Genomic DNA, 23,182 nt, shown 5'->3' on the forward strand with positions numbered 1-23,182 from the left:
ATTATTGGTGCAGACCAAACCGGGTTCATCCCGGGGCGATCGACCTCCATCAACCTACGTAGATTATTCACTAATCTGCAGGCAACCCATGAAGACATGGGCTCTAGGGCCGTTCTGTCCTTAGATGCACATAAGGCATTTGACTCGGTCGAATGGCCTTACCTGCTGGAGGTCCTGGCGAAGTTTGGATTCGGCAATACCTTTATCAGGTGGGTGCAACTACTGTACTCGAAGCCCACTGCTAGACTAAGAGTGAACGCAGCCATATCTGATCCCTTTCCAATAAAGAGAGGCACCAGACAGGGGTGCCCTCTGTCGCCGCTGCTCTTTGCGCTGGCAATAGAGCCTCTGGCGGCGTTGGTGAGGTCCTGTGGGGCAGTCGCGGGGCTGACGATCGGGGGTCTAGAGGAGAAGGTATCTCTCTACGCTGATGACATGTTAATATACTTGTCGGACCCCCAGTCGTCCCTCCCGACCCTGCTGGATCTCATTGGGAGGTTTGGCCACTTTTCGGGATTCCAGGTTAATTGGGACAAGTCCATTCTGTTTATGATGGACCAGGCGACGTCGGTCCGGCTACCACCATCTTGTCCACTACAGATAGTCAGCTCCTTCCGGTACTTGGGAGTCATAATACAACTTCCCATGGCCTCCTATGTCAAGACTAATTTAGACCCCCTCATAGGGCGCTTGAAAACTACTTTCAAAACCTGGGCTAATCTTCCATTAACATTACTGGGTAGAATTAATATTTTTAAGATGATTTTCTTGCCACGATTTCTGTATGTTTTGGGTAATTCGCCAGTGTATGTCACAAAAAATAAATTCAAAGAGATAGATTCCATCCTCACCTCCTTTTTGTGGGGAGGGGGGGTGGTCAGGATTGCCAAGGACACCCTTCAGTTACCAGTACTGGAGGGCGGATTGGCCCTCCCCTGCCTTCAAATGTATTATATTGCCTCTCAATTGGCCCACGTACACTGGTGGTTTTACCCCGAAGCCAACAATGCAGCCACTGCATTGGAGGCAGCCATCCTCACCTCCTATGAATCCCTGCAAAATTTGATTCATCGTATGTCCCTTGGGGGGCGGGAGGGAACGAGTATTATAGCTATGACTCTACGGATTATTAAACTCACTAACTTGCAAGTCCCCTCCAGCAGTAATACATACTCACCGAACACTCCACTGTGGGGGAATCCGAACCTTCCGGAATTTTTCCGTAGATCGGATGGGGGATACTGGTCGAAAAGGGGGGTAAAAACTATTGTACATCTGTTCTCAGGCAATGTGTTTCGTACTTTTGAGGAATTTCGTAGAGACTATAATCTGACACGCACGGCTTACTTCCTTTACCTACAGATACGCCACACTGCAGCAACGCAGTTTGGCCTTCGTAACATAGTCATCCAGCTTTCTCGGCTGGAGCGACTACTAACTGACCCCTCGCACACCAAGTTAGTCTCCACATATTATGGGTCTCTCCTGCACACTACGACTCAAAGGCTGAGCAAAGCGGCTGCTAGCTGGAAAGCCGACATCCCTGAACTGACGGAGGAGATCTGGCAGGAGGTATTGCCCCTCCAGGTCCCTTCTGTCATTTCGTCCCGTGACAAGGTAATACAGACCAAACTGTTATACAGATCCTACTTCACACCATGCTTACTGTTCAAACTGAGCAGAATCCCCTCAGCGCTATGCTCCGGATGCGGCGCGGCCGATGGCACGTTCTTTCATATGATGTGGGAGTGTGCTCCGATTAGGAAGTTCTGGTCGGAGGTCACGGCCTTCATTAGCTCGCTGACTGAGATACCCAATATATGTAATCCTCTGAGGTGTTTACTGGGCCACATTGATGACGAGACTATATCTAAGAATATGCAAACCTTCCTGCGGATAGTACTGTTCTATGCTAAGAAGTCTATAACCTTCCACTGGAAGTCTCCATCCTTACCTACCATTACCTTCTTGCTCACCACCATCAATCGTGCTATACCGCTGTATAAGATGACATATGAGGCCAGAGGGTGTCCAAAAAAATTCTTGAAGGTCTGGGGCTCTTGGGTTGATTCCGAGAGCACCATACCTCCTGCTCCTTGAACTTTGACTGATACCTCTGCCCGTTGAATAGATCTAAGTGAGTAAATTAACGATTCTGTTGTTTTTCTCCCACCTTTCTCTGTGTGTTTTTATGAAAATGCTCAATGTGTACCAGCTACCAAAGTTTTGTAAAATGATGTACCGGGCGATGTTCGCCTAGGATGTGTGTTTGTTGTATTGTCTGTTTTGTATGTACAAAAATTTCAAAATAAAAATTTACCTTTAAAAAAAAAGATATATGGGCCAAAGCCCCATCTCCCCAAGATATCAGACAGGTATGCCCAATCTATCGAATCAAAGTCTTGTGGGGGTCTATGGAGAGTAAAAAACTTTTTGCGGGGGTCACCCACCCCACTGTGATTTGAGAAGCAAAATTATGTCAATGGCCGTGATCTTTATATCATAAATGATTTTGGTCATAATCTTAACATCATTATTGATGAGCGAGATCGGGCAGTAATTACTCACTTCACTAGCGTCCTTATCAGGTTTGGGAATCACTGAGCTATAAGCAGAATTCAGGTCCATACCCAAGGGGGTTCCCTCCCTGAGAGAGTTGAACATCCAAGCCAGATGCGGAGCCAGACAGTAGCCAAATTTTTTGTAGTAACCAGTGGAAAAAACATCCGGTCCAGGTGAGGAACCTAGCTTAAGGGATTTAATGGTATCCAGTATTTCCTTTTGAGTGAACGGGCTCTCAAGGAAATCTCTATGATCTGTAGACAGAGTGGGCAAAGGGAGAACGTCTAAAAATGTATTTCGTAGTGAGCCCAGGGGAGGTTGGTTTGGTTTGTATAGATCAGAGTAGAACTGTAAAAAACTATCTATGATTGGGTTCTGCATCAGGTCTCCCGAGGTCGCCCGAATTTTGGGGAATGCTAGAGAGTGTTGTTTAGGACTCAGCTTTACGGCTAATTTAGACCTAATTCTGTCTCTCTGGGAATAAAATGTTGCCCCGATCCATCTAAGGTGCCTTTCTGCGTCTGTTGTCAGTTTCAAGTTAAGTTGGGCTCAGGCTGTGTCTTGTTTTCGCAAGAGATTCGGCCTTGGGATGTCGTTTGTGTGCTTTTTGCAAGGGAACGAAAGTCCTCCGTAAGCTTCAGTGTGTCTGCCTTGTGTTCTGCCTTGAGTCTCGAATCCATCTGTATGAGTTTTCCCCTGATAACTGAATTATGCCCCGCCCAGATGGTAGAAGGGGAGACTTTGATAAGAAAATATTCCTTAATTGCTTCCTCCAGAAGGGTACACTGTATTGGGTCACTCAATAGGGGCTCCTGCAAACGCCAGCAAAGGGGGCCTCTAACTCCAGAAGACCGTATCGTGGTCAAAGTGACCATCGAGTGGTCTGAGGCCCCGTACACACGACAGAGTTTCTCGGCGGAATTCAGCGAGAAACTCGGTCAGAGCCGGATTCTGCCGAGAAACTCTGTCGTGTGTACACTTTCGGCCCGATGGAGCCGCCGAGGAACTCGTCGAGAAAATAGAGAACATGTTCTCTATTTTCTCGTTGTTCTATGGGAGAACTCGGCCCGCCGAGCTCCTCGGCGGCTTCAGGGCTGAACTCGCCGGGGAACTCGATGTGTTTGGCACGTCGAGTTCCTCGGCCGTGTGTACGGGGCCTGAGAGGGATGTCTCTACAATCTTGGAACCTCTGATCAAACGTATCGTTGAGGAGCGAGTGAAAATGTGGTCTATCCTGGCAAATGAGTTGTGTGGGGCTGACAAATGTGTATAGTCCTTTGTGTGTGGGTTTGCCTCTCTCTAAACATCAATCAACCCTGCAGAGTTTAACAGTTTAGCTATTTTAACACTTTGTTTGGAGGGACGCTTGGGTATCGATTTCCCATTCCCCGATTTGTCAAGAGAGAAATCGAAGGCAATGTTAGAGTCTCTGCCAATAAACACTGTCCCCTTGAGATGCGCTTGTGTAGTAGAGAGTCAAAAAAGAGTCTCTGACCTTTATTGGGGGTATAGTATGAAACAAAGGTATATAACTCTCCGTCAATGTGGCCAGAAACCAGGATGCAGCGCCTTTGAGGGTCAACAACAGACTCCGGTTGAGAGAGATTAATGTGTTTAGCAAAGCAGATGGCCACCCCTTTGGTCTTGTTATCCGCCGAAGCTAAGAAAAATTGAGGGTAACGCTGATGGAGAAATGTGGGTTTAAACGTGGATGGGAAGTGGGTTTCCTGTAACATGAGAATGTCTGCATGCATGGAGTGGTATTACTGGAAATGTTTCCTGTGTTTAACGGGGGAGTTAAGACCCTGAGCGTTATGGGAGATAATCTTGAGGGATGGTGTGGAAGGATGTGCATTAGCCATGGATCAGAGTGGGTAGGACTAAGCTAAAAAATTGTGGCTCACCTTGTACTAGAGAGAGGTACTCACCAGGAAGCCTGTAGCATGGAGATGGCGAAGACACGGGCCCAGGGACGTGAGGCCAGAGACAGCTGCGGAACAGCTGCGGAACCCATGGAGAAAAAAAAAAGAGAAAGAAAAAGAAAAAAAGGTGTGAAAAAAGAGAGGAAGAAAGAGAAGCTGGTTACATGAATGCGAACCAAAAATAACAACCTGACTATCAAAGTGAAAACGGGGGGAGAGAGCAGGACACGAAAGGAGCGCGGATCGTTACAGTCAGCCCACTATGGGGAACACCCCCAGGGGCATCCTATAAACCTTCCTCTGCCCAACGGGAGGCATCACCTCAGCCGGCTGTTCAGAGGATACTGTCAGTAAAAACTTAGACATCATAACTATTACCTTAACACGGAAAAAAAATGATCAATGCAAAACAATTGAGAACAGAGAGACCCCACAAGAGATTACAGACAGCCAAAGGGGAAAGCCACCGTGTAAGTTCCCCATACATAGGACGGATAATAACCACCCACCCCATCCCCAGTCCAGGAGAGATGGCCCAGCCGTGCAACCTGCAAAATTAAAGTGGTTAAGTAAAACATTAGCCGAGTCACTGTAGGCAGGAGTTCAGCTCCAGCGTGGGCTTTCAATAAGGGAAGGAGCGGGGAAGTCACACAAATATGTAGACAAAGTGGAAATGCCGCAGATCAGATCCCTGATCCGATAAAGGGAAGATGACCATCAAGGCGGGAGATTTTCCTTGGAGCGCTTGGAACCTTGTTTCAGCCAGGTGTGCTGCAACGGGCTCACTGGCGGGGGTCTCTTTGTAGAGGCCGGGGTGCTTCTGTCAGTCTGCATGGGGGGGTCCTGGGATAAAATCCCCAGATGTATCAGGAGGCGCTCCCCCTCAGCCAGAGATGAGAAGCCAAAGCTTTTGTTCTTGTAGGAAAAGCGGAGGGGGAATGACCATCTATAAGTGATTTCTTTCTCCATCAGAAGCTGCAGTAACGGTTCAAGTGATCGCCTTTTCTGAACTGTGTATGGTGAAAGATTGGCAAAAATCTGAATTTTTTGACCATGCAGAGTTAGGTTACCCAAATTCCTAGGTTTCCTCATCACTTCCTCCTTTACTGAATAATAGTGAGGTTTCACTATGATGTCTCTGGGGATCTGAGCGGGGAGGGGGGGTTGAAGGGCTCTGTGAGCTCTGTCTAGCTCCAGGCGGTGATCATGGAATGAGGCTTTTTATGAAAGATTTCACAGCTGCCTGTACTTCTTTCTCCGATTCGGGGAGCCCCCTGATCCTAAAGTTATAGCGTCTCAATCGCTTCTCGAGGTCGTCGATCTTTGCAAAAGCAGTTTCCAATTGATCCCGAACATCTTGCAGCCTGGTTGTGTTTTGATTAATCAGAGCCACTGGTGGATCAACCTTTTTCTCAATTGTGTCCATTCTCATCCCAATTTGCTGCAGATCCGCATGGATGGATGAAGTAATCTGGGCTGCATTCAGGGCCAGGCTTTTAGAACGCATTTGTGCAAAAGCTTTCATCATGGATGGGAAGTCAGTAGAATCAGCAGCATCACTGACCTCCAGGAGTAGGCCTGTGTGTTGATCCAGCATGGGGGTAGATGCGGGGCCAGAGCTCAGTCTACCCAGCAAAGATTCCGTGGAAGCTGGGGATGAGGCCTGGGGCAGGGGGCTAATCAGTACCAGGGGATGGTGGAGGTATTAGGTCCTGGTCAGCAATCGTGTCCTCTGTGTCGTCTGCATAGTGAAGGCCTTGTGGCGCCACCGCCATTTTGGCATAGCTGAGGGGGCTGGGAGATGCCGCCATCTGGCATGCCAAGTCCCTCCGGGCCAGCGCCGAGGACATCCGCGTGTTCCCAGGGGTTTTCCACACTCTAATATCCCGGTGAGAGTGCTGGGGGGGTGCCCTGAGAGCTCCGGTGGCGGTTACAGGGCCGTGGTGGAGCGGAGCTCTAGAAGCAGACGGCTATCTTGGGAGCTGCCGCGCATGCACCTCCGACACATAATATTTTTAGTACTACACTGCACTTTAAATGAGTGGATTTTTTTAAATTTTTCAGTATTCAGTAAATAGAATCACACACTATAGTCTGTCTTTGTGCTTGTTTATGATCTGTGCTGCAACAATTCCCCCTGGATCTAGAGATGTTACCTAGATGTCCACGATCGATCTGATGGCCTACATAATCATTTTTGCATGATACTAATAATCAGTAATCAAAGGTCTTTTTATCCCTTGAGTTTTGCTTATTGTTTCATGGTAGATGATTGTCTCACTGGGGATTGCACTTGATAGAGATTTGCATGAAGGAATATCACTTTTTATGGGAGCTTTTTGCAATACTTAAGTTGTGATACTATTAATATATTTGTATAATCAAATTTAAATAGGTAGAAACGCAATTTTTTTGTAATTAAAGTGGAGTTCCACCCATATAGAAGTCAGCAGCTACAAAAAGTGTAGCTGCGACTTTTAATGATCGGACACCCATCTGTCCCATGGTCCAGCGATGCGGTAGTATGAAGCCCCGCTCCTCTGCACCAGCATCGTGACTGTGGGCGCCCGGCTGTGGCTTCACTGTGATTGGCCAGGCAATCTTCTGGGACCTGTCCGAGAAGATTGCACAGAGGGAGGGGGGAGAGGTGAACTTCCTTTCTGGTGCCGCAGAGCCCCGGGAGGAAGTGGGAGCTGGATTGCCCTAAAAAGAGGGTATCCGCTCCCCCCCAAAAAAATTACATGCCAATTGTGGCATGCCAGGGGGTCATGGTCATTTAAAGCGGAAGTTCAATTTTTGGGTGGAACTCCGCTTTAAATATATGTACTGTGCCAACATGTACTGTGACATACTGAAGCAGATCATGATCCCCTCCCTTCGGAGACATGATAACGACCCCAAACACACCTCCAAGACGACCACTGCCTTGCTAAAGAAGCTGAGGGTTGGCAATTACTACTTCATCGGGGCTCTGGTATCCTCTCATGTGGATATTTTATCCACTTTCAGGGATTTTTATGCTGATGTGTGTTCCTCTAAGGTGTCGCCTACGGTGGGGGAGATTGCCTCTTTTTTGGACCGGTGTCCCATCCCGCATCTCTCGACCCTGGATGTGGAGCAATTGAATGCCCCGCTCACGGCTGACAAGATGTTGGAGGCGCTGGCGCTTTCCTCTCCGGGTAAGTCTCCGGGCTCGGATGGCTTGCCGGCGGAGGTATGCAGGCGCTACCCAGACGTACTGATACCTCATTTGAGGGAGGTCTTTGTGGATGCTTTGGAAAGGGGTAGCCTGCCTCAATCCATGAATGAAGCAATAATTGTGTTACTGTTAAAACCTGGTAAGGAGGCCCACTTCCCAGATTCTTACAGGCCCATTTCTTTATTGACGACTGAATGTGAAATTACTGGCAAGGGTGTTAGCTACCAGACTGGCCAAAGTTATACATAAATAAGTCCATAGGGATCAATCAGGGTTCATTCCCTCTCGGTCAACAGCCCTTAATATCAGACGCCTCTTTCTTAATCTCTAGGTACCTGCTGATAATGTAGGCCAGAGAGCGATTCTTTCATTGGACACTGCCAAAGCTTTTGACAGCGTCGAATGGCCCTATTTGTGGGAGGTATTGGGTCGCTTTGGTTTGGGTGACACTTTCATTAGGTGGGTGCGATTGTTATATGCGGCCCCCACGGCTAGGATCCACGTGAATGGAGACCTTTCGGACTCTATCCCTTTGTTTAGAGGCACAAGACGGGGGTGCCCATTGATGCCCCTGTTGTTTGTGTTAGCCCTTGAGCCGTTGGCAGCTCTGATACGATCGTCCCCATCGATCATTGGTTTCAGCAGAGGTTTGAGCATGGAGAAGGTTTCCCTTTACGCGGACGAGACGTTATTATATTTAGGGGATGTGGATACCTCCCTTACTGCGGCTATGGAGTTGATTAAACATTTTGGCTCCTTGTCAGGATTTTCCATTAATTGGAGTAAGTATGTCCTTTTGCCTGTAGATGGCCCAATAGCTTTGCTGCCGGATGCTGCAAGGTCCATGAAGATAGTCTCATCTTTTAAATATTTGGGTGTCCAGGTGTTGGCTGATCCACTTATGTACTTAGAGGAGAATCTCCTTCCTCTTTTTAAAAGATTCCAAATGACATGTAACGCTTGGTGCAAACTCCCACTATCAGTTATAGGTAGGATAAACCTGATCAAAATGGTGTGGTGCCCTCAACTCTTATATATCATGCACAATTCTCCTCAGTGGATACCCCGCAGATGGTTCACTCAGATAGATACCCTATTTAGGTCTCTGATTTGGAAGAAAAAATGTGCCCGCATTAGTCACTCCACATTACAATATGATAAAGATCAGGGAGGAGCTGCAGTCCCCAACCCCAAGTTCTATTTTGTTGTTTCTCAGTTACAGCATTTGGGTGGGTTAGGGCACTTAACCGAATCTGACTCTATTGAAAACTTGTTGCGAACGGGGACATGGAACACTTCAGTACTGGCGTGTTTGGAGGCAGGGTTTCCTCACCTGCCACAGGCGGCGCCTACTGTAGTCCTCCTTAAGAAATTATGATCCATGGTGAGGTCTAGCTTGCGCATCTCGGGATTTATTGCGGATACACCGCTTTGGGACAATCCCAATTTAGTGGAAGTGTCTAAATTAGATGGCTTCCTATCCTGGAGACTGGCCGGCATCCACAATATTGCTCAATTATATGCTCAAAATGTACTTAAATCATTTCAGGAAATGCAGACTGAATTCAACCTTCCTAGGCACCAATTCTATAGATACTTGCAGCTCCGGCATGCCCTGCAGGCCCAGGGTCAGATTTCTGTCCTCCAACTGTCTAGCCATCCCTTGATAAAAGATGTTTTTTTGGTAAGGAGAAAAAGGGCCTAATATCCCATATTTATTCCAGCCTTTACAGAATTCAGCGACTTTACCATGTAGAAGAGGTTGGACGGAAGACCTAGGGGTTATCAATGGTAAAGCATGGGACGCATGCTTACAAGCAGGTCCTCTCACTTCAGTTTCACAGTCTCATAGGTTGTCTCACTTGTTTTTGTTACATAGGGCCTACCGCACACCTATTCAACTGTTCCGTTGGGGAAGAAGAGATTCTTCTCTATGCCCTAAACATTGCGGGGTGCAGGGATCGCTTATCCATCTGATGTGGTGCTGTCCTTGGCTGCACCGGTTCCGGGGTAATGTCACTGAGGTTATTTCCTCGGTGTGGTCCCTTTGGACCCCCTATTATTATGTATATTGGGTGCAGTGGATGAAGAACTTTACCCTCAATCAATTAATATTGCAGTAATCAGACTATTGTACTTAGCACGAAAGTTAGTGGCTATATTTTGGTTATCCCCACATGTCCCGACCAAGAAACACTGGATTGAACAGGTTAACCTCATCCTTATACGGGAGCATCTTACATACTGTATCAGCATCTGGTGGGAGTGCATACTACATGGGAGTGGCACTTTTGGCATATGTTTTTGATGTTTGGGGGAAAGTGGTTCAGCTTATGTGCGCGGACTGTGAATGTAGTGTTTAAGTTGTGGCCCGTTGGCCTCATGTGTGGTAGTGTTGGGGGGTAGGGCTGTTCTTGCCTGCCTGACACTGTCTAACAATTTTTTTCTAGCAACATGTGTCATGATGACAATTTTGGTGCCACTATTGTATTCCACATGATGTACATGTTCTTATTGCTGTGTTAATTGTGATTTTCTTAAAGGGTCACTAAAGGCAAACTTTTTTTTTTTTTTAAATAACAAACATGTTATACTTACCTCCACTGTGCAGCTTGTTTTGCACAGAGTGTCCCCTAACCCTGTCTTCTGGGGTCCCTCGGCGGCTGTCTCGGCTCCTCCTTGCAAAAGCTTTCCACCTTCATGCGAGCAAGCTCGCATGGTGGAAAGCTTGTGCGAGCGCGCTCCCATGATACAGCGGCGGGCATAGCCGCCGACTGTATCACTCGGCCCTGCCCCCCGGCGCCCTGCGTCATCCGCTGTGATTGACAGCAGCGCCAGCCAATGGCTGCGCTGCTATCAATCCATCCAGCCTAGCCAATCAACGGCCAGGCTGGGAACTGAAGAGGATCACGTGGACGCGCGCAGGACTTTCGAGGGGTCAGGTAAGTAAAACGGGGGTTTCGGGGGGGGGGGGCGGCACCATCGGATGTTTTTTCACCTTAATGCATAGGATGCATTAAGGTGAAAAAACATTTACCTTTACAACCGCTTTAATGGTGGTTTGTAACCTATTTTTTATTTTGATGGCACAATAAAAAAAAATTCTGATTTAAAAAAAAGAAGCTGAGGGTTAAGGTGATGGACTGGCCAAGCATGTCTCCAGACCTGAACCCTATTAAGCATCTGTGGGGCATCCTCAAATGGAAGGTGGAGGAGCGCAAGGTCTCTAACATCCACCAGCTCCGTGATGTTGTCATGGAGGAGTGCAAGAGGACTCCAGTGGCAACCTGGGAAGCTCTGGTGAACTCCATGCCCAAGAGGATTGTTGCCAGCGGTTTAGACATTAATGTCTGTGTGTTGAGTTATTTTGAGGGGACAGCAAATTTACACTGTTATACAAGCTGTACACTCACTTCTTCAAAGTGTAATTTCTTCAGTGTTGTTACATGAAAAGATATAATAAAATATTTACAAAAATGTGAGGGGTGTACTCACTTTTGTGAGATACTGTATGTACCACACAGTGAAGTGCCCCTCAGCATCCAGTTCTCTTTTAAACTAAATTAAAGGTTGACATCAAGACAAATTAAATTCTAGGTGCAATTTTACAATACATTTAATTAGTTATGTTAATGAATACATAAGTGCAATAACTGTTTTAATATATGCCTGAAGCTTTATAGTGAACATGTCATGAGTTATATATCGAAGCTGCCATTGTTCCTCTGTCAGGATGAGCAGCTAAGACCACCAGACACATAGCTACACAGAGGAACTGAGACCAAACAAAGTATTTATCATTAAAGTGATATTTATTTTCAGTGAACACACACCTATAAACATATACAGCAACCAGTGAAAGCATAAACCACTCCAGCAAACAAAAACAAGAATAACTAATGCTATCTATATACAATATCTACAACTTTATGGACAAATGCAACAGGGATGCAAGGAAGGGAACACGACTGAGTACAAGGGCATAGAACGAGGCAGAGGGGTGCAGGACGGATCAGGACACTGGAAGGTTCAGGAAAGTTATCAGGCACAAGCTGGTAGCAAGGAGGCAAGCAGACAGAATAGTGACGCCCTGGGGGAAGGAAGCAGCCTTAACCACTTCCTTACTGGGCACTTAAACACCCCTCCTGACCAGACCAATTTTGAGCTTTCAGGGCTCTCACACTTTGAATGACAATTACTCAGTCATGCAACATTGTACCCAAATTATTTTTTTGTCCTTTTTTTTTCATACAAATAGAGCTTTCTTTTGGTGGTATTTGATCACCTCTGAGTTTTTTATTTTTTGCGCTATTAATGAAAAAAGACTGAAAATTTAGAAAAAAAATGTTTTTTTCTTAGTTTCTGTGATAAAATTTAGCAAATTATTAATTTTTCTTCATAAATTTTGGCCACAATTTATACTGCTACAGGTCTTTTATAAAAATAACCCAAAATGTTGGGAAATTATTTGGTCTGTGTGAAAGTTTTAGAGTCTACAAGCTATAGTGCAAATCATAAAAAATTATCACATCTGATCACACCTGATGTACTTAAAGGGGAGTTCCAGCCATTTGTATGTTTATTAAAAGTCAGCAGCAACAAAAAGTGTAGCTGCTGGCTTTTAATAAACAGGCACTTACCTGTTCCAGCGCTCCAGCGACGCGCCGGCCGGGGCTCCGCTCCTCTCCCCCCCTCCCCGGCCGGCGTCTTCATCTTCAGTGTGGGCACCCGGCCGTGACAGCTTTCGGCTTCACGGCCGGGCACCCACTGCGCATGCGCGAGCGCGAGCGGCGCGGCACTGCGCATGCGCGAGCGGCCCGGCGCCGCGCCGTGTAATTGGCCAGGAGATCGCCTAGGACCTGTGACGTGTCCTAGGCGATCGCCTACAGCAGCCACTTCCTGAAGGCGACTAAGCTTAGTCGCCTACAGGAAGGAGGAAGTGGGACAGGAAGTCCCACTCGTGCTGAAGCCCCCACTCCCCCCCCAAAAAAATTACATGCCAAATGTGGCATGTAAGGGGGAGAGGAGTGGGTTAAGAGGAAGTTCCAAATTTGGGTGGAACTCCTCTTGAAGGCCTATCTCATTTCTTGAGACCCTAACAAGCCAGGAAAGTACAAATGCCCCCCAAATAACCCTTTTTTGGAAAGTAGACATTCCAAGGTATTTAGTAAGAGGCATGGTGAGTTATTTGAAGTTGTAATTTTTTCCCACAATACTTTGCAAAATTAAGGGCCAGATCCACAAAAGGGATACGACGGCGTATCTACTGATACGCCGTCGTATCCCTGTTTCTATCTTTGGAACTGATCCACAGAATCAGTTTACAAAAGATAGGAAGAAGATCCGACATGTGTAAGGGACTTACACTGTTGGATCTTAGGATGCAGTACCTCGGCCGCCGCTGGGGGCATTTCTCGTCGAAAATGCCGCTTCGGGTATGCAAATTAGCACTTACGGAGATCCACAAAGCTTTTATGCTTCGTTTTTTCTCCGTAAGTATTAGTTTGCAAATGCAATATTAGGGCTGCTTTTACAAGGCCTAAACTGTTTAGGCCTTGTAAAAGTAGACCCTTCTATCCCGCGTCGCCGTCTTTTTTTTTCAAATTTTTTTTCCTGCCGCAACTCGTATTTTTTTTTTTACGCCCGTCGCGATTCTCAAAACCCGGCGCAACGTAAAACCGCGCTAAGCACGTCGGGAAAATGACGTCGTGAGCATGCGCAGTACGGACTCGCCCCATTTGAATAGGAACGCCTTGCGCCGGACGGATTTAAGTTACACAGCCGAAAATTTCTAGGTAAGTGCTTTGTGGATCGGGCACTTAGGTAGAAATTTTGCGGCAGTGTAACTTAAATGGCAATATTTAAGTTACGGCGGCTGGCTGTGGATCTGGCCCTAAGATTTTAATTTTAAAAAATTCTCAAAATTGTCATTGTAATAGCTTATTTCTCTCACATGGCATGTGCATACCTCAAATGACACCCCAAAATAAATTCTGATACTCCTCCTGAGTAAAACGATACCCCATGTGTGAGACTTTTCACTGCCTGGCCACATACAGAGGCCCAACATGCAGGGAGCGCCATCAGGGGTTTTAGGAGCATAAATTGCACATCTAACTAGTTGACTACCTATTACAGTTTTGAAGGCCCTGGAACACCAGGACAATGGAATTACCCACAAAGTGACCCCATTTTGGAAAGCTAACACCCCAACGTATAATCTATGAGGCATAATGAGTCTTTTTTCCAGAAGTTTTTGGAACATGTAGAAAAAAAATGAAAACGCATTTTTTTTACACAAAGTTGTCCGTTTATAAGATATTTCCAACACATAGCATTTAGATAGCAAAAATTACACCCCAAAATACATTCTGCTACTCCACCTGAGTACAACGAAACCACATGTGTGAGACTTTTACACAGCCTGACCACATACAGAGATCCAACATGCAAGGAACACCGTCAGGTGTTCCAGAGACACATAGCATGCACATACCAAGAATTACACCCCAAAATACATTATGCTGAGCAAAGCGTAAAAACAAAAGATTACCTGTGGTAATTGTAGCGCAGTTCTACACAGCAGGATAGCACTGGTCCAGGCAGCAGGCAGGGACTTGGTCAGCAACGGCATACACAATTGTCCAGGCAGGGCTACTGTCCCGTCAGGGTTAGTGCAGGCAGACATATTTTCAGCAGTGCCAAAAATATTGGCCCTGGTAGTAGGCAGGTCCATGTTGTGTGGTCAGTTCATGCAACAGGCAGAGGCATGATGGCATAGGTCCTACAGGCAGCAGGCAGAAGTAGGGCCTCGTTCAGGACAGAATGGGGACAGGGGTAGAGGCTTCTCCCACCCAAATCTCTTTGAAGCCTCCGAGCAACCAGACCCTAATCTAGGATGAGAAAACCAAAAAAATTGTTTTCTTCACCCAGAAAAACTTTTCTGGAGCCCCTCACATATGTGAGACCCCTGTGTTGAATCCCACTAGTCCAGTAGCAGGGTACAAGATCAGTCCAAGAGGCAGGCAAAAGGCATGGTCAAACAGTCCAAGGTCAGTTACAGATCAGGCAGAGGCATTACAGAATAGTTAGGCAGAAGAGTGGTCGAAAAACAGTCCAGGGTCAATTCCAGATCAGGCAGAGGCATTACAGAATCGTTGAGCAGAAGAATGGTCGAAAAACAGTCCAGGGTCAATTCCAGATCAGGCAGAGGTATTACAAAATTGTTAGGCAGAAGCGTGGTCCAATAACAAGCCGGGGTCAGTTACAAAGCAGGCAGTGGCATAAGGGGTGTGAAGGTGTGTGAAGGCAGGAACGGAGGATTACGTTTACCATACTAAACTAATAATTTAGTTTAGTATGGTAACGGCGAAAACAGTCAGTTACACAGAGGCCTGGTTGCGAAGGACACTCGGAACAATAATAAACTGTGTCTCGTCTGACTCCTTCACTGGCACACACCTTACATTTTTTTTTGACCTCGTCGGCCTGATGCTGTGGGGGGGACTTTATCTGGGAAGTGTTGTTCGCAGAGTCGACTTAGAACATCTGATCGGATGTTTCGGGGGAGGGCGTTCTGGAATATCAGGGCAGTGGTGATTTCCTCCTGGTAGCCGAGGAAGGGTAGGGGGTTTTGGGTGGACTTACGATAAATTATACAGGAATTGTATATGGCCAAATTAAAAAAAAAATGCTACTTTTTTGTACCAATGGTACGTGCGTCTTGTGGCAACGTATGGTTCCAACATTTGGTCGTTAAAGTCGACCCCCCCCCATGAACGAATTGTAGTCCCGGATACATGTGGGCTTTTGGATGGTGGTGCCACGCCTTCTGCGGGTTTCCACAAATGAATTGTTGTGGATGGAAGACAACATATATACATCTCTTCTGTCCTTCCACTTCACTGCCAGAACCTCCTTGTTGCGCAGACTTGCCGATTCCCCTTTCCTCAGCTTCTTATTCACAAGGCTTTGAGGAAAGCCTTTCCTGTTCTTTCTTGCCGTGCCACATGCTGGGATCTGCTTCCGATGAAGGTTGTGGAACAGGGGGAGAGATGTATAAAAGTTATCGACGTACAAGTGGTAGCCTTTATCAAGTAGGGGGTTGATAAGTTGCCAAACCACTTTTCCACTTGTTCCACTTGTTCCCAAGTAGTCTGGGCAATTGGGGGGATGCAGCTGGGTGTCCTTCCCTTCGTAGACCAAGAAGGAATACAGGTACCCTGTGGCTCGTTCACAAAGTTTATAAACCTTCACCCCATAGCGGGCCCTTTTGCTGGGGATAAACTGCTTTATTTTCAGTCGGCCACAAAATTTAACGAGGGACTCATCTACACATATGTGTTGTTCCGGGGTATATATTTGGGGGAATAATTCAGAAAAATAATTTAATAAGGGGCGAATTTTGAAAAGCCTGTCAAAATTTGGGTGATTCCGGGGAAGGCACTGGGTGTTATCATTGAAGTGGAGGAACCTCATGATCATGAAATATCGGCATCTGGGCATTGTTGCAGAGAAGATTGGCATATGATAAATGGGGTGTTTTGACCAAAAGGAATGCTTTTCATTTTTTGAGTCCCATGCAAAAGGTGAGGCCTAAAAAAATCCTAAACTCCTCCACTGTTAGGTCTCTCCAATGGAAGGGACGGGCATAAGACGATGTTGGATTGTTGGAAATAAATTGTTGGGCATATAAGTTGCACTGGGCCACAATGCTAGATAGCAGTTCCTCAGTAAAAAATAAATCAAAAAAATGAATTGGGGAAATATTGTCCGTGTTTACCTGGACTCTTGGCTGGGCAGTGAAAGGGGGAATGTTGGCTTCTCCGGAATTTGGAGGAAGCCACAAGGGGTACTGAAGGGCATAGGGAAGGCTGGCATGGGATCATTGTGCTTTGTTGCCAAGGTACTGCGGTGCTGGTGGATGGCACTTCGGTATTGATGGATGGCACTTCGGTGCTGGTGGATGGCATGACGGTGCTGGTGGATGGCATGACGGTGCTGGTGGATGGCACTGCGGGGCTGGTGGATGGCATGACGGGGCTGGTGGATGGCATGACGGCGCTGGTGGATGGCATGACGGGGCTGGTGGATGCCACTGCCTCCTCAGAGCGCCTTCTTTTGGCGGGCTGACTATCTTCCCCCTCTGAGCCGGTCTCTGTTCCACTGTAGACTGGCTCATAGTCTACATCCGAATGAGAATCCGAATCGGAAGAAGAGAGCTCCCCGTTGCTCTCGTCAGCCGCGGAAATAATTTCATATGCCTGCTCGGCGGAAAAGAGACGTTTTGACATTGTTGCTGGCGACTTCACAGGTGTGTGGCACAGATGTGCACTGAGGCGGCACAGATGGGCAGAGATGGGTACTGATGTGGCAGAGATGGGTACTGAGGTGGCAGAGATGGGTACCGATGAGGTGGAACAGATGGGTACCGATGAGGTGGAATAGATGTGCACTGATGAGGCGGCACAGATGTGCACTGATTGATTGCACAGATGTGCACTGATGAGGCGGCACAGATGGCACTGATGAGGCGGCACAGATGGTACTGAGGCGGCACAGATGGCACTAATGAGGCGGCACAGATGGCACTGAGATGGGTACTGATGTACACGATGAGGCGGTACAGGTGGGCACTGATGAGGTGGCACAGGTGGGCACTGATACGCACTGAGGTGGCAGATGGGCACTGATCACAGGTGGGCACTGATCACAGGTGGGCACTGGGCACAGGTGGGCAATGGGCACTGGTGGGCACTGGTGGCACAGGTGGACACTGGTGGCACAGGTGGACACTGGTGGCACAGGTATCACTGGGCACTGATTGGGCACTGGGTACTTTGTAACACTTTTTACAGGTTGTAACACTTTGTAATACTTTGTATCACTCACAGATTCTCTCTCTCTCCTCACACGCGCTGTTTGTGTGAGGAGGGAGAGCCGGCAATGAGAGATGATCTCATATGTTTACATTTGAGATCATCTCTCATTGGCCACACAATCGCGCTGTAAATAGCCACTGTGATTGGCTATTAACCGCGATCTGTGATTGGCTGTGTCCAAGGGACACGGCCAGTACAGGAGTTCCCCGATGCTCGCTCGGGAGCGCGCGCAGGGAACGAGGAAAGGGGCGGCCGTAAAAAGACGGCCTCCCAGAGATTCAGAGCCACCCTGCGGCCGTACATAGTCGTACGGCCGTCGGGAAGTAGTTAAATATCCACCTGGCAGCTGGAGCCAGGTGTGGCTGATCAGAACCTACTGGCTTCTGGGAGACACCTGCTGGTGGACAGTGGAACTGCAGCAAACAACCCAGAGCAGGATAGTACCACCAGCAGGTGAACTTAATCCTAAAATCCTCCTTAAAATGCTATATCTGACATGATGACCCTCTGGCTGCAATGCTGAACCAGTAGCCTTGAACAAATATGCAAATAAGATGTTGTGATAGTCAAAAGCTTAGAAATGATAAAAGCCAAAGACACTGTAATCAGACACTGTAATCAGTGAAGCAGTGATCTACTGTTTTTGCCTGGTCAGGGTTTTCTTAGCTGGGTATTTGATTAATCCCACCTGCTTTTGGGAGGGGGTTGCAGAGCGTAGGGTGGGGAGAGTCAAATGTCTTACATTAATATTTATCATGCCAGAATGTTCTTCCTCTGCCAGGAGTTTTCCAGTTGCGCGGTCATGCAACACTGTGCCCAAACTAAATTTGTATCATTTTTTTTAAACAGATAGAGCTTTCTTTTTGTGGTATTTAATCACCACTGGATTTTCTCTTTTTTTGGCAAACTAATGGGAAAAAAAAATCTGTTATAAAATTTTGTAAATAAGTAGTTTTTCTCCTTCGCTGATATGCACTGATATGCTGCACTGATGGGCACTGATGAGGTGGCACGGATGGACACCGATGAGGCGACGCTGATGGGCACTTATGAGGAGGCACTGATGAGGCTACACTGATATGCAGCACTGATGGGCACTGATATGCAGCACTAATGGACACTGATAGGCAGCACTAATAGGCGGCACTGATGGATGGCACTCATAAGTGGCACTGGTGGCACTGATAGGCGGCACTGATGGGCACTGATATGTGGCAATGATAGGAGGCACTGATAGGCATCACTGATGGGCAATGATTAGCAGCACTGGTGGGCACTGTTGGGGCTGCACTGATTAATAGGACACTGATGATCAGTGCCCTGACAGTCAGTTCAGATGTCTCCTGTGTGGTTTAGCCAGATTTCAGATCTCCTGTCCTCACGCTCTGTGAGGATTGCGAATACCACCAAATTATGCAAAAACTGAAGAGGAAGACTAGGACAGCCGCACACCAAAAAACGTTCTTTTTTAATAAAAATAGGTCACAAACATGACATGTCACAGCAGAAATCAGGAAAAATAAGCTTATTTATATGCTTCACTGGGATGGCGATCTGAATGACACTATTCCTCCAGACACATGGTGCACCATGGCAGAAAACCTCAGAAAATGCAACAAAGCTATCTCCTTTAGAGAGACCCCAATGAAACTTTTTTCCAGATGGTACCTTACCCCCTCCAAACTACATATATTCTACCCTTCAATCTCCCCGAACTGCTTTAGTGGCTGCACAGAACCAGGCACATTATTACACACTTTCTGGAACTGCCCTCTTCTGGACCAAATTTGGAGGTCGGCGGTTGCTAAATTCGAGAGGTCCTCAGGCCATAAAATTACTCCCACACCTCAAATATGTGTCTTGTATGCCAAGATACCAGGTGTCCCCATCCATTGCACCAGATTATTCCACTCTCTATGTAGCTCAATTCAGTGGATGGTTGCACTTAATTGGAGATCCAGTAATATCTCCTGGCCACAGGTACTTGAGAGAATGGAGGCGATTAAACTTTCGGAAAGAGTTTATCACACACTAAGGCCCCATTCACACCTAAGCGACAAAACGCCCGACGCGGGACGCTTCTGTCGCTTGAGGGGAGAATTCCCATTGCCGTCTATGGAGATGGTTCACATCTCATAGACGCGCAACGCCTGTCGCCTGAAAAAAAGTCCCGGACCCTTTTTTTCACGCGACAGGCGCGTTTTCCCATAGACAGCAATGGGAATACTTTAGAAAAAAAAAAAAGATACATTCGTAATCGCGGCAAATCTGCCGCTACACGCGTACGCGGCTGTCGCTTAGGTGTGAATGCAGCCTTAATGATAGCTTACAGGTGTATAACACTAAATGGTCAAATTGGACCATTCCTCAACAAGATTAACCTCATTTTATATGTTTTTCATATATCTTTTCTTCCTCATATACCACTGAGCAACATGTTTTCTTTTTTTATTATTACCTAAAGATATGGCATGCAATGTTACCTTACTCTGGACTTCATAGTCCATTCAGCAATACTATGTTGACTTCTGTACTATGTCAATTTCTTTTTGATAAGTATGTATGTTTTCACTAAAATATTCAATAAACTTTTGTAAACAAAAAAATTGGTTTATCTGCAACAGCTCGCTTATGTTTCTATGCACACAGGCAGTCCCTGAGTTACAAAAACAATAGGGACTGTAGGTTTGTTCCTAAGTGGAATTTGTGTGTAAGTCAGAACAGTGCATTTTTAAATGTAACTTCAGCCTGTGCATGGATGTGGGATATGCTGGGGGCCTCTGGGCATGCAGTTATGGTATCTGGGGCTCTTCTGGCCATGACTACATGTAGTAATGCAGTGTGGGAAGTGTCCGGCGCTTCACGATAGCTGCTTAGAGTTATCAGGGACCAGCGTGGAGCACAAGCGGCTGGCATTGAGGTCGTTTGTAAGTAGGAGTCATTCATAACTCAGGTGTTCGTACCTCTGGGACTGCCTGTATTATGCTTTTACATCAGTATCTTGCATTTACAGTAATCTGGCCAAAAATACACATAAGTGCTTCTATATATGGTGCAGAGCTTAAAGGGGAGAGCAAGAGATACAAATTAAAGGTATGAAGACATGAAATCCAAAGGATAAGAATGAATTAAATAAAAAAAATAAAAAAATTGGTAATAGTATTCTGTGTGTAAGAGACATATCTATGGTTTCATCTTCATAAAAATGTATTTTACTAATTTATTTTTATCAGAGAAATGCTCATCTGGATTTGGACTTTCCGAAAAACCAAGAGAATTTGCAGAGGAACATGAGGTGAGTAATTAAGCAGCAAAGCATTCAGCTTATTTACTATTATTTTTAAACTGTCTATATCATGAGTATATGAGTATCATATAGTTTTTGTTTGGTTACTTTTCATGTGTAACACCAGTTTATGAATAGGTTAAGCAAGATACAATTTTATTTGTTATTGTTGTTAGATAAAAGCTTAAAGGGGTTGTAAAGGTAAAAAAAAACAATTCCCTAAATAGCTTCCTTTACCTTAGTGCAGTCCTCCTTCACTTACCTCATCCTTCCATTTTGCTTTTAAATGTCCTTATTTCTTCTGAGAAATTCTCACTTCCTGTTCTTCTGTCTGTAACTCCACACCGTAATGCAAGGCTTTCTCCCTGGTGTGGAGAAAGCCTCTTGAGGGGGGAGGGGGCGAGCAGGCAAGTCAGGACACTCTCTACTTTGCAGATAGCGAAAGGAGCTGTGTGTTAGTGGGTGTCCTGACACTCCTTCTCACCCCCTCAAGAGGCTTTCTCCACACCAGGGAGAAAGCCTTGCATTACAATGTGTAGTTACAGACAGAAGAACAGGAAGTGAGGATTTCCCAGAAGAAATAAGGACATTTAAAAGCAAAATGGAAGGATGAGGTAAGTGAAAGAGGACTGCACTAAGGTAAAGGAAGCTATTTAGGGGATTTTTTTTTTTTACCTTTACAACCCCTTTAAAATACACAGTACCTGATAACAAACCTTGTAGTAGAAGCAACAAACCTTACGCTATACTTTGGATTATTGCAATTTGTTCATAGAAACGTGCAGTAATATAAATAAAGCACAGCATACAGACCCCTTTCTTGAATGATTCTAGGTTTCAACAAAGGGCATTTTTATAATTTTCAAGAAATCCACTCTGGGCTTCATTCACTAAAGCAGATCGCATACGGTATTTAGGTGTCTGGACACATTTTCCCTAAATATCGCATGCGATCCTGAAACCGCCGTATTCACTGCAAAACACTGAAAACACTTGTTAAATACAGTATGAAAAGGCGTTAAACTCAATTCACAAAAGGAAATAAATAATTAAAAGCATGCTGTAATTAAGTAGTGGTCCAGGCATGCAGTATTTAACCACTTAAGGACCGAGCCTCTTTGTGAGATTTGGTGTTTACAGTTAAAAACATTTTTTTTTGCTGGAAAATGACTTAGAACCCCCAAACATTATATATACTTTTTTCTAACACCCTAGAGAATAAAATGGCGGTCTTTGCAATACTTTTTGTCACACCGTTTTTTTGCAGCGGTCTTAAAAGCGCACTTTTTTAAAAAAAATAAAAAATTTAAATTAAAAAAATAAGACAACAGTAAAGTTAGCCCAATTTATTTTTATATTGTAAAAGATAATGTTACGCCGAGTAAATTGTTACCCAACAGGTCATGCTTCAAAGTCGTGCACGCTCGTGGAATGGCGACAAACTTTTACCCTTAAAAATCTCCATAGGCGACGTTTAAAAAATTCTACAGGTTGCATCTTTTGATTTACAGAGGAGGTCTAGGGCTAGAATTATTGCTCTCACTCTACCGATTGCGACGATACCTCACATGTGTGGTTTGAACACCGTTTTCATATGTGGGCGCTGCTCACATATGCGTTTGCTTCTGCGTGCAAGATCGTCTGGACGGGGCACTTTAAAAGAAAAAATTTTTTTTTATTATTTATTTTACTTTATTTTATTTATTTTGACACTGTTTAAAAAAAAAAAAATGGGTCACTTTTATTCCTATTACAAGGAATGTAAACATGTAAAAAAGCAAATCTCCTAAATATGAGACCTGGGGTCAAAAAGCACCCAGAGGCGATTCACTTTGCATGTGTTGCGCTATATACGTTTTCTCACTCACTCATTTGGACTACAATGCAATAAAAAAAAAAATTATGTCATAAAAAAAAAAAAAATGTCCCTTTAAGACCTATGGGCGAAAGTGAAGTTTTGACGTCGCTTTCGCCCTGCTATGGTATGGAGATGGGTGGGGGCCATCTTCCCCTCACTCGTCTCCATACCCAGCATGAGAGAGGACCGGATCGCATCCACCGCTGCCGACGGCTCCAGTAAGAGGCGGAGGGCACCGGAGAGCGGCAGAAGGGAGGCCCCTCTCCCGCCACCGATAAAAGTGATCTTGCGGCGTATCTACCACAGAGACCACTTTTATCTTGTAGTGGACCGCCCGCTGAAGAAAAGGATGCCAGGGTTATGGTAGCTAGCTGCTACCATAACAATGGTATTTCTCTTCAAACGTAAAACTGTGGCGGGGGTCCGTAAGTGGTTAAGGAATTTAACCACTTCCTTACTGGGCACTTAAACCCC

The 23,182-nt window shown here is 45.8% G+C and overlaps 1 protein-coding gene across 2 annotated transcripts in view; it reads left to right on the forward strand.

Annotated features, from left to right (window-relative positions):
• The window catches only part of FMN2 (formin 2), a 152,041-nt gene that overhangs the window by 43,863 nt on the left and 84,996 nt on the right, over positions 1–23,182 (forward strand). For both annotated transcript variants that reach the window (XR_005748711.1, XM_040350649.1), the window contains exon 4: positions 20,798–20,859. Coding sequence is in view for 1 of the 2 variants with exons in the window: in XM_040350649.1 (XP_040206583.1) it covers positions 20,798–20,859 (62 nt within the window). In the remaining variant the exon portion in view is untranslated. The remainder of the gene's footprint in view (positions 1–20,797; positions 20,860–23,182) is intronic.

Source organism: Rana temporaria, chromosome 4 (genome assembly GCF_905171775.1).
Source record: "Rana temporaria chromosome 4, aRanTem1.1, whole genome shotgun sequence".
NCBI lineage: Eukaryota > Metazoa > Chordata > Amphibia > Anura > Ranidae > Rana > Rana temporaria.